Consider the following 12,936-nt stretch of genomic DNA (forward strand, 5'->3'; position numbering starts at 1 on the left):
CACACACACACACACGCACGCACACACGCACGCAGGCAGGCAGGCAGGCAGGCATATACTGTACAGATCAAAAGAGATGAACACACTGGCAGACTAAATGCACACGCACGCAGCCACGCACACATGCGCATATTCTGTACGGATCAACAGAGTCGAACAAACAGGCAGTCTAAACTCACTCACACACAGAGTTTGTCTTTATATCCTTATAGGGATGTCAAAAGCCTTCATTAATACTCCAAACCAAGTCTGAAAACCGAACAAATTCTCTGTGGACGTAAATTGTCTTATACTTGATGATGGATCCCCACTCTTTGTTTTCATCAGCGTCTGATGCACTATGTGCCAAACATGTTGAGAGACAATGTCTGCGAAGTGGAATTAACAAATCAGCAATTTGCAATGGCTACTAAGCTGCAGCCATGAGCGCACCTTTTGTACATCTGTATGTAAGAGCACCATATTTCAGAGATAATGATAATTTGAGATATTGCACACACACAATGTGTTGTAATGCAACACGTTGTGAGATTTTAGATCTGCTATATATTTTTTAGGTTTTAATTTTGCCTATAATGTGTCAAAAAATACGGGACACCATGACTAAAGTGGTTAAACCAATCATGAAAATATCTATTTTGAGCTCAGCTGCAGCTTCCAAACGTTCAACCATCAACTCGGCTCCCTCCTACGCACATTTAGTGGATGATTTCTTCCCTTTTTGTTGTGATCGTGGCACCGATCGTCAGTCTCAGGGACAGAGGGCTTTGTGATTACTGTACCCGGTCTATCTTTAGTCTGCTGCTATAGAACACAGTCATCAAGCTCCCCCATTTTTCTCTCTCCCTCTTTCTCTGCCCCCACTCTCTCCCCCTACTTCTCTACCTCTTTCTCACTCTCTACCCTCTCTCTCTCTCCCTCTCTCTCTGTCCCCCCTCTCTCTCTCGCTCAACACCAATCCCCCAGACACCAAGCGTCCTCTCTCTGTCCTCCAAACCCAGCTGGCTGCTGGGGCTGCCTTCGTTTGTTCGTTCCCTTGCACGCTCACTGGTTCTCTCTCTCCCTCTCTCTCTCTCTCACACACACACACACACACACACACACACACACACACACACACACACACACACACACACACACACACACAAGATCACACAGGGGTCTTTGATGTCATTCTTTTCTTTACTAGACCAGATCTCCCTCTTTCCATGTGTCCATTATCTACTCTCTCCAAGTGTCCCCCCCCCCCCTCACTGTCACCTGCAGGATTTCAGGCCTGTTGGCTTCCTTCCTCAGGTCCTTTATCCTGCTCTGTCCTAGCTCCTATATCCTCACTGGAAAACGGAAATGGAAGGTCCGTCCACCATTTTTCCACTCGTGTCAAGTCTCTTATGCCTGCTCGAAGGAGATTAGCAATTAGGATTTGGAGGCATCACCGAGGAGGTACGAGATGGGGAAACGAAAGTGCCTGCTACCGGGAAGACTTTCCAAGTTGAACAGCATGATTGTGTGACCACCCCGCCCCTCCAGCTGGCAATATACCGCCCCTAAATCGGGGGGCGGGCGGGGAGGGGTGCTTGTCAGCTGTGTTGTTCAGAAATGGACGTCGCTTAACATGACCCTTCAGAGTAATTTACGTCCCACTTCCTCTAAACAACATTTCTTCGTTTCCTCTCGCCTCGTTTCCTCGGTGCGTCCTCGGTGCGATGGACTAAAGATGCAAGGAATTGGATGCGCCTGTAGGAAACGAGGATTTGATTTACGGACCTGAGACGCAGCCACAGTTCATCCTTTCCAGCCATGTTTCCGGTTGCTGTTTGTTTCCTGTGCCTCTCTCTCCCCCCCCCCCCCCTCTCCCCCCTCCATATCCTTTCTGTCACTCAGCGTCAGAGTCTTAGTGGTGGGAACTGGGAATTATCGTTCGTTTCGGTGACTCCAGTCATGTCGTTCTCGTGCACTAATAAGATCAGGTCGAATGATTTTGTTCACCGTGCATCGCTTCCGGCTCCGCCCTCCTCGCGTAGTTTAGTCCAATGACAAAAGAGGAATGTCTCTCCTCAGCCAGTCAAAACGTTGCATTTTGCCACAGACCGGCTGAACCTCGGGGTCACCACCAGGCTTTTACGGCACGGCGGAAAACTTAACCCATTGATACCTGGAACGCATCTGTGTCACTTTAGATGTCTTTGGCTATTCAAAAATAGCAGATATACAAGCTCATATCGCGGCACCGAGTGCCGCGATATGAACTTGTAGATCTGCTATTTTTGAAAAATCGAGGAAAAAAAATGTGGGTTTTTCTTTCAAATTTTTTTTAGGATTTAGACATTTCTAGAATCTTCTCAGGTCTTAATGGGTTAACGACTCGAGACGACGCGGTGACGTTTGACGTTCTCGTTCACACAAAAGACGGAATTCTTTCTGAACTATTCAAACGAATCGCTCGCGAACGTCGCAACACTGACCGACTCTCTCTCTCTCTCTCTCCTTTGTCTCCCCCTGCAGGTGATGCAGGTGCTCAACGCTGACGCCATGGTGGTGAAGCTGAACTCTGGAGAGTACAAGACCATCCATCTGTCCAGCATCCGGCCCCCCAGGATCGAGGGAGAGGTACAAACAGACGCTGTGTGTGTGTGTGTGTGTTGAATTGTACCATTGCAATATGATAGGTTAATTATCTTCCTGCTTGGCTTTTTGGTGTGCTGTTCTAGTGTGTTTTTAGTGTGTGCATGTCTTGTTTTTCTACTCGTATTACTATACTTGTGAGGGCCAAATGTCCCCCCACAAGTATAGTAGAATGTGAGTAATAGGCATTTTGAGGACTGTTTGCCTGGTTCTCGCAAGAGAAATGCTGCTTTTTATGGTTGGGAAAAAAGATCTTCAGAGGGTGCTTTTAGGTGTTGGGGTTAGACTTATGAATGACTTTCTCGACCCCATCCCACATGCAATTATCCCATTCAATCCGGGAACGCATCCGTGCCATTTTAGATTTATTTGCCTATTCAAAAAATAGCAGATACACAATCTCACAGCCGCGCTGTGAGCTTGTAGATCTGCAATAAAAAAAAAAAAAATTGAATTTTTTTTCCTAATCTTTACAAATGTCTTCTAAATCCTAACAGTTTTTTGAAAACTTATGTTATAGTGGTTCTCAAACTGTTTCATGTTAACTCTTTCACTGCCAAGAGTATTTTCATAAAGTACTCCCCCAGTGCCAGCAATTTGCGTGTTTTTTAAATTTGTAATTTTGTAATTTTTCATTCAAATAAATGATCTGATTGCACTTTTAAACCCATAGGACAGTTCTACCAGTAGAGAGCAGCAAATCGACACATTGATCACCTCGTTGACTCGCTCACCCCCTCCCAAACAGGCTTAAGTCACATCCGGTCATTAACCGGATGTGGCTTTTTCGACAATCGCTGATCGGGCTAAATTACAATGTGATACACGACTACGATGACTGATCGTCACCCAGACCAAAGAGAATAGAAGTAGACCTCTCCGTTCGTTTTTTAAACCGTGTGAAAAACCGTGACTTTCCCTATTCTGGCCAAAAATGAGCGCGGAAAAAAAATGAGAACCGGAAACGGAATCTGCGTCATGAAACCGGAACCCAATGAGTCTGAAGGAATCAGAAAGCGAAAGTGATCATGAAAAATAAACAGAATAGCGCGACCACAGTAAAAAGTAAAAACTCGGGATTTCTCGTTCTGGCAGGGAGGGTATTCAGAGAAAACTCGGGATAACTCGGGGCTTGGCACTGAGAGAGTTAAGAACCCCCAAAATTATGTTTTTGGCCGCCGATCCCCATCAAAATATGTTGTTCCAGGGACAACCCCCAGAAGCAAAGATTTGAGTTAAAAATGTGCAAAAAGATTTGCACAAATGTTCAAGACTTTAAAAAAATAGCAGATCTACAAGCTCACAGCGCTGCACTTGGTGCCGCACTATGAGGTTGTATTTTTGAATAGCCAAAGAAATCTAAAATGACATAGATGCGTTTCCGGATTGAATGGGTTACCAGCAAGGCCCCCAGAACCGAGAGGGAGCAGTGAAGCGCACTGGACATAGTGGCCGATCATAGGTACTGCAGTTTATTACGGCTGGGGCCAGACGCGCGAAAACGGTTTCGACCAATGGGCTCGACTCACGAGCTTTGCTCACGGGGCTGCGCACAGAGGTGACACTACTGCGCAGAGTGACGCAAAGCGCATCACATAGGCCCCAAATAGGTCCGGGGATTTTTGTTACCTCTCTATTATTTTGAACTGTATGGTTATCAGACAGATCAGTTCAAACGTTCCAGTGTATTAACCAACCAGCAACTCATAATACAACCTGAATATGAACGAGAGCACTGCACATAGAATATATGAAAGAATTAAAGTTGTACACTGTTGTAATGCACCGGAAAATAGCCGAGCTTGTAGATCTGCTATTATTAGGCTATTTTCATATTTTTTTACGCTGTCCTAAAATGCTGGTGTCCTCGCAAGTATAATAATAAAAGTGTGTGTGTGTGGAGCCTCTCACCAGGGCTTGCGTTGTGTCTGACACATTTTCAGACACATTCAGAAGTGACTAATTCTCTTTTATTGAAAATCCTGCCGATGTGACTGCTCCTTACTCTCCACTTCTATAACCCATTAAGACCTCTGAGGCCCGTTCTGCAGATGCCTTGTAAACCAGAAGTTCTCACGCTTACTCAAAAATAGCAGATGTGACGCGCTGCGAGCTTGTAGATCTGTTGTTTTTGAATAGCCAACTGAAAAAATCTAAAATGACACCGATGCTTTCCCGGTTTCAAAGGGATAATGAAGACAAAACGCACTTGTCATCTCTTTTCATCCTCCATTTCTTTTTTTCTTTTTTTTTTCTCAACTGCCTTGCTCCCCCTCTTTCTCTCCCTCCCTCCTCTATCTGTCTCTCCCTCTCTTTTTTTCCCTCTTTCTCTCCCTCTTCTGGCTCTACATCTCTCTGTTGCTCTGCCTCCGTCGTCATAGTTTTGACCACATGGTGGCGCCTTTGCAATTGGGGCACACACACACACACACACACACACACACACACACACACACACACACACCCAGTGGATGGGATTGCAGCACTGCAGAGAACTGGGCCGATCAATCTCTCCTACACACCAAACCTCTTTCCCCCCTGAATCACTTCCACACACGCACACGCACACGCACACGCACACACTCACACTCTTGCACATGCCTTGTCACGACCGGTGAGAGACCTGTACCTATCTATAGCATATACAGTACATGCGAGGTCTGAAAAAATTACTGATTATACATTATGTGCATACGTAGTGTATTATGCGTTCATTATGACACGCGGATACCGTAGGCTGAAAACGGCTGCCAGTCGGCTAGGACCCCCCCCCCCCCCTCACCCACCCACCCACCCACCCACCCACCTATCACACGGGAAGTTATCGATCACTCGAAGGAATGCAGAGCTGGGAGGGATTCTCTGAAAGCACTTGCAATTTCTATTTCTTATTTTATTTGTATTTTTTCATCACACTGTAAAGACACGTCTTCTATACATGTACGATACCGGTGGACTTGGTTCTCAAACGTTTTAATTTCAAGGACCACCATAACTCTGTGAGTGTACAAATAGAACCAAATGGACCCAAATGGATCCATTTGGTCTCTGTATCGATCGATACGCAAGTTATGGGTTATCGGAATCTGTATCGGGAAGGAAAAAAAACTTACAGTATATTTAAATTTGTTTTTTATACATTTTTTTTAGGCTTTTCTGACGTATACAGTGGAGAGAGAGACAAGGAGTCAGTGACACGTAGCAAAGATCGTCGGGATCAGGATTCGAACCCGCGATGCGCTGTCATTGGAGCCTATATGTAGGCCAGCGGGCGCCCCCGATTTGGTTCTTCTTGACCACAAATGCTACACTGTTATTTAGCGTATCGTTTTGACGCATACTAGGTTTGATGTTTACTTTGTATCCTGGTTTCCTGAAAGCACTACATTGTTCTCGTTGCTCTACTTAACTGTAAGTGACTATTCTTCTCTGTCGTGTGTTGTTGACTAGGGTTCTCGCCATTTACTCTTGATTTCACGCTTGTACTGTAAGTCACTCTGGATAAGTGCAGTCTGTTAAAAGGATCCCTGGCTAATAAGCCTTATATGCCTTAATACATTATAATTGCCCTCTATAACTAAAATTAAAAACACCTTAAATATTGTGTTTATTTTAGAAATTGTTCATATTTTACACAACGCCCGTTGCAAGTTTCTGCCGAGTGCCTAAAATGTGCTGTGAACCTTCTCCTAGGTTTCGTTAACATAAAACGTTTCGCATCGCGACGCGTTGTGAGCTTGTAGGTCTGCTATTAGTATTTTCACTAGCTTGGATCCTGGGGAGACATCAAATTTCTCTTTTGGGCCACGGATCTGGTGGTCCCTGGACCCGACGTTGAGAAATGATGCTTTATTATGTAGAAACGGAGAGCTAGGGAGAGAGGAAGGGTATAAAAAATTAAAAAAATGTTTTAGTCCAACAACAGAGTTCCTGGATAGGTGCCTTTTCTTTAATAGACTGTCCCTTTCATCTCATTGTCTTTTTATGGTTCACTCTTTTTCCCTCTTTAGCAGTTTTCTGCTCTTCTTTTCTCTTAGCTCTTCTTCTTCATTGCCTCGTTGCTCCTCTTCATCACCCTCTGAGTGTCATCGTTAGCGCAGCGCGTCATTAACGGCATGCCTTGCATTCTCTTTCTCTCTGGTGTGGTTTTATTTCCCTGTGGGGTATGCAGGGTGCTGGAGTCACATTGTTGACCTGCATGGCTGCCCTTCCTATGCCGCACACACTCACTCTCTCTCTCTCTCTCTCTGTCTGTGTGATTGTAACAAGCTCATGAACGCATTTCTCCATTTTGTCTCTGCTTCTTCCCATCGCCTTCCAACTCATCCTGACTCATCCTCTTCCTCCGTTTACCCTTCTCTCTCTCTCACTCTCACTCCTCTCTCTATCCATCTTCTATTGCCTCTATCTTTTTTTCTCTTCATCTCCTGCTGCTTACATAAATGTATTTTTCTACTTTGGCATTCCGCACAACTTCCTTATCGTTCTCCTGCCTTTAATTGAATGCCCCCCCCCCTGCTCCCTCTTTCCACATTTTTGTATTTCATTGCGATACCAGATGCGTTTACAGTGTGAGCTTTGTGCACCGCTGTTGCATGCTGGGAGTTGGCCCGGGAGAGAGAGCGGCGTTCTACTGTCTTTTTAACCGCTCCGTTAGCTACTTGAAATCATGAGAGCCCAGATGTTGGATGCATTGTTTTGTATTCCTAAATTCTTTGTCACCATTGTTCCTTGCACTTCTCTGCTCTGGGCTCATGATTTGTGAGTGTTTACCCCGTTTAAATAGCGCTCCACTGCAAGGAAACACTGCACTGGTTACAATAACCACAACATGTATTCAAATTAAAACTGAACACAGGCAGTGGTGTAAAGTAACTAAGTACATGTACTCAAGTGCTGTACTTAAGTAGCCTGGTTCCAAACCACTCTCTGAGCGGACTGCCTCTTGGTCTGGTGTTGAAAAACGACAAACCAATCAGCGAATATCTGCTAAAACAAGCTGTGCGATGATGTCCACGCTGGGCAAGACCTGGGATGTTGGTTGTCTAGGAAGTGAAGAACCGGAAACGGTTGAATTTGACGGAAGTACCGCCCAAGGAAATGACGTTGATGCTTTACAAATCTGTTAACATTCTCCGTGAATGAAACAAGTGTTGTGATTGGTCAAAAAAATATCGTTTCCGGGGGAAACGCGTACGACGGAAATCCTACCCACTCAGGACTTCCTAGACACTCGCTGCTTTAGGTCGTGACCAGGCTCTTCTTTTCGCAGATAAGTGAGGCTGGGACCGAGGCTAGATGATGTCAGATCTAGGCGGATCCGTGGATCTCTTGTGATTGGTTTAGGGAAATTCGAATCCCCTCCCCCTTGCAATCGCCGACACTGCAGCCAATTTCAGACTGAAGCTCCACGCAGCTTCAGGCTGATAATCAGGCTAGTACTTAAGTACAATTTTGAGGTATTTTTTTTTACTTTACTACAAGCTCACAACACATAGTGAGCTTGTAGATGTGCTATTTTCAAAATATTTTTTTTACATTTTATACGTTTGACAACTTGTGAAACTACTTTTACTTTTGGTACTTTAAGTATATATATATATATATATATCTTAAAATATATTTTTGGGGCTTTTTCTGCCTTTATTTGAGATGAAAGTAGGCTGACAGGAAATGGGGAGAGAGATGGGGGGGGGGGGGGGTGTGACACCATAGAGTTAAAAATAATAGAGAGTGCACCCGATATCCCCTCCCATCCACTTGCATTGAGTTGCTCACACAGTGCATGGGCCAAAATCACCCCTTCTTCCGGGTTGTGAAATGTGGTGGGTGAGGCCTATTTGGGGCTTCTGCGTGTCACTTTTGTGACGCGTTTTGCGTCACAGAAGCGCGCAGCCCCATGCGCGCGCTCGTGAGTCGAGCCCATTGGTCGAAACCGTTTTCGCTCGTTCGTGACAGGAAGCCCCAGGCCGTTTTAAGCTGCAGTACCTATGAATGGCCAGCATGTCCATTCGGCTTCAATGCAACCACTGGGTTCTGGGGGCTTGGGTGACACGCAGCAAAGGCCGTCGGGATCGGGAGTCGGACACACTGCCAGACCGGACCACCAGTCTATGGTGTGTGTTCCTGGACCGCTAGGCCAGTGGGCGCCCCCTTTAAGTATATTTTTGAGCTCAAGTACATTTTCAATACAGGACATAGCATTTCTATATTTTCCTTAAGGAAAGAATGCGAGTACCTCATCCAGGGTAGGAAACCCGAGGAACGTTTGTTCATTGGTAATGGTGGCTGAAACACTAGAGTTCTCACACACACACACACACACACACACACACACACACCACACCCCTATACTTTTTTGTTTTATTTTTTTAACCTTAAGCCTTATATGTATGTAGTTGTGGTGTTGCACGTTCTGAGCTTGTAGATGATCTGCTATTTGTGGCGCACGGCCATGCTAGTTTTCTTCCACTCTGGCATGCTACTATGTAAAAATCGGAATAACCCTAAACAATAAACCTAACTTCTATCTACACACACACACACACACACACACACACACACACACACACACACACACACACACACACACACACACACACACACACACACACACACACACACACACACACACACACACACACACACACACACAAAATCAGTGTTGTCCCTAGCTTATACTAGCCAAGCAAGAAAATGGAGCAACCGTTGCACGAAGGGCAAATCGTGCTGGAGGTGGCACCCGCTGGTGGCATACGTGATGCACTTTGGAAATGTTCTTTTAAAATAATGCAGTTTTGGTATTGTGTCGTGTTTTGTAGTGTTGTGGTTGACTTTACTCAACAGGGTCACACAGCATGAAAAAGTAGCCACAAGCTGGCATGCAGTGGTGGAAAGTAACTAAGTACATTTACTTAAGTAATTCCGGACTTTTACTTTTTAATTTTTATATTGCAGTATTGGTACTTTTACTTAAGTAAAGAATTTAAGTACTTTTTCCACCACTGCGGTGGCATGTAAACTCAAATGAACAAGACTGCAATGTTTTGACATATTTTATTACAGACAGGGTTTCAGAGCAGGTGTGCAAAAATGTGTACATAACATATTTTTTGGGTGATTTGGGGTGTAATTACTTGGCCCCGTCTGAACGCGTGGTAGGCTCCCATGTATCCGTATGTCAGCAGGTTCATAAGCATTTTATTAGGTTTTGATCCAAGCTAATTGGCATGGTTGGAAAAGATAAGAAAACCAGAATTGAGTCATTGAGCGTTACCGAAACGATGGTGTGGTTTGGATTCGCTGCGCATTTTAATGATCTGTTTGCCCAGAGAAGCAGCATGAGATCCTTTGTTGTTGACGTAGTACCCCGTGCCTCATTAGGCTGTGGTCTGCGGTCCTCTGGGTCACGTTGCACTAGTGGACGACACTGACCCATGTTGTAAGGGTCTGTATACTTTAATACTTCAAGGTCATGAATTACGGCCTCTTTACTTGCCTACTCAGGCCTTTTAAATTCCCTAAGGAGCACAGGCCATCGATGAAACTCCTCCTTCCACTCCCGTCTTGTTGCCCTCGCCTCCGGTTGCCATGACAGCCCTTCTTCCTTCGTATGTTCTTTGGTTCTTCTCCAGGTGGTTCTAGGTCTTCCTCTCTTCCCCCCTGTCTTGCAGGTTAAACCTTAGTGCAGGTTAAACCTTAGTGCATGCATGCGTTGTAATTTATCTATTTTGTCTTCTGGGGTGTGCAACATATCGGGTTGAATTGTCTCTTCCTGATTTGGAAAACTATTGTTTTTCGCTTGCTGAGTTGGTGCAAAGTGTCGCACCAACCCCCAAGGAATCGGCACTGGAATTGAAGCAAATTTCCGGGTTCTCTTAACACATTCCATGCCAGAGTTTAATCTCATAATGTACTCACCAGTGCCAGCGTTTTATTGTTGTTTTTTTGTTTTTTTCATGTCGCCACAGACCTCGCTAAATAAGTTAAAAGTGCGCGTTCATTTGGTTCTAAACACACAGCGGATCTGTGAGAAACGGCCAGCGAAAACAGTTTCCAAATGCGAGCCGCCATCTTGAAGATACAGCCGATCAACGCTAAACAGTGATCAGCGAGGAGAAAAACAACAACCGAGAAAATCGAGTTTTAAACAGGATCCCAGACAGGAAGCGGATACGATCGAAAAAAACGGAACCCGAATAATTCCGTTTCCGACCGGAAACCGGAAACGGAAATGGATCAAAAAAATTCGGAAAGTGCACCTGGGGCAATTTCAATGGGAATCGGCGGTTCGCGTAGATCTACGCGACTGGCACGCTGCGGCTTTAAATAGGTTCGCGTAGATCTACGCGACTGGCATTCAATGTGTTAATCTATGCAGTTCCTATTAACTCTTTCATTGCCATGGACGAAAATTCCCGTCCGATTTTGCAATGGCCCACACTGCCAATGACGGAATTTTTTATTTTTATTTTTATTTTTCTCACACAGAACCAGAGATAACACAATCTGAAGATTTACTGCTCCATTCACTTCCTGGTTAACTTATTACAAGAAAGTGGATCACTATGACTCTTTCTTCTTAGAGTTCTTAGATATTTATACTGGATCCCAATCTGTCAAATCATTCATATTCATTTCAAAATATACTATTGTTGATTTTATTAAGACATTGAATGGTTTATATATTCATTTCTGATCTTCTGCTATGTTATGAACCATCCGGGTTCGGGTTAGGACGGGTCTGCTTTCTGAACGCAGAGTCGGAACAAAATGTGAAGAAGCGATGTCCAATCTTTATGCACCACACATACTGTAGCTGCAACAAACTTTGAGAAACCTTCTTTTGCACTTTGGCTCAAGGCCTCTTTGTTTTCCGTAAAGCTCTCTTGAATGGCCTTGTTGAGATGTGCTCCACAAATAAACTCTCGCCTCGCCTCTTCTGCTCTGCATACTCTCTCACCTGTGGGACAAACCCCATTAAGAGACTAGTCGATGCGTGCCAGACAAACACAACCTCACAACAAATATTCTTTAAAGTTTATAGTGTGCGACTCGACTCGCACAACTGTGCTCAAGAGCGGAGACACACTTTACTGAGCTGGTTCAGCCAATGATGAGTAACATCTGGGGAGCTGGCGTGTGTGTGTGTGTGTGTGTGTGTGTGTGTGTGTGCGCTCAAACCTGGATATACACACACATGTAGTGTAAGTGTGTGTGTGTGTCAGTAGATACACCTGAATTTACACACACATGTAGTGTATACGTTTGTACACATGTTTATTTAACATGTATAAAAAAAACATAGGTACTCTAAAGCCAGAATCCTGGGAATCTGACATGACATTCACTGTGTGTGTGTGTGTGTGTGTGTGTGTGTGTGTGTGTGTCCATTTTCTATGGGTCTCTAGGGGTTTTCCAGTGTCAGTTGTCGTTATCTGTGCCTGTCTGGATGTGTCTGAGCTTCTATTCTGCTTGTAGGACCACTCAGTGTGTGTGTGGCAGGCTCTGAGGGGGTACTACCAAGGCCAGATGCGATGTACCACTGCACAAATGAACTGTGACAGCCCCCCACCCCCCCCCACCCGCCCCCAATCTCTCTCTTGTTTTCTCTCTCTCTGTCTGTCTCTCACTCAGTCCACCTGTCTCTCTTTCTGTCAGTCTCTCTCTCGGCCAGTCTGTCTGTCTCTGTCAGTGTGTGTCTGTCTGTCTGTGTCCCTCTTGTGATTACATGTCTCTTCATATTCACATTGACAGGCTGCAGTGAAATGGGGGCCTCATTCCCTTCTTCCCCTCTTTATCTCACTGTCCACTCCTATCTTTCTTTCTTTCTTTCTTTCCTTCGTCTTTTAACTCCTTTCCGATCCGTCTCACCCTCTCCCTCCATATTCTTCTCCCTCTCCCTCCCTCCCCTCTCCAGTGTTACTGCTGTGGTGTATTTTCAGATGTGAGTTATTTTGAGCTAGGGAGTTGGAGTCAGCTTTTCTTTCCACCCCTCTCTCCCTCTGCCTCTCGCTCCCTTTATCTCTCTCCCTCTCTCTTTCCCCCTCTCTCTCTCGCTCCCTCCCTCCCTCTCTCTCTCACTCTGCAGCAGGAGAGAGGAGCACAATACAAACACAAGTGTGGAGAGATGTCAGTGGTACACAATGACTCACCCCTACGCCCACACTCCAGCGTGTGTGTGTCAGGGTCTCTCTTTTTATGTCGGCCACTTGCCTCTGAACTCACTTAGGGGTCAGTTTGTGTGCTTGTGTGTTTTCATGTAGTTTGTAGGATTAAGGACAGTGCTGACAGAACCCTATAGATGGGTCA

General features: G+C 45.1%; 1 protein-coding gene across 2 annotated transcripts in view; it reads left to right on the plus strand.

Annotated features, from left to right (window-relative positions):
- Nucleotides 1–12,936, plus strand: part of snd1 (staphylococcal nuclease and tudor domain containing 1) — a 352,436-nt gene that overhangs the window by 32,159 nt on the left and 307,341 nt on the right. For both annotated transcript variants that reach the window (XM_080420799.1, XM_080420800.1), the window contains exon 10: nt 2,506–2,610. In XM_080420799.1, coding sequence (XP_080276925.1) covers nt 2,506–2,610 — 105 coding nt within the window. The remainder of the gene's footprint in view (nt 1–2,505; nt 2,611–12,936) is intronic.

The sequence above is a fragment of the Gymnoscopelus braueri genome (genome assembly GCF_963280865.1).
Source record: "Gymnoscopelus braueri genome assembly, chromosome: 23".
NCBI lineage: Eukaryota > Metazoa > Chordata > Actinopteri > Myctophiformes > Myctophidae > Gymnoscopelus > Gymnoscopelus braueri.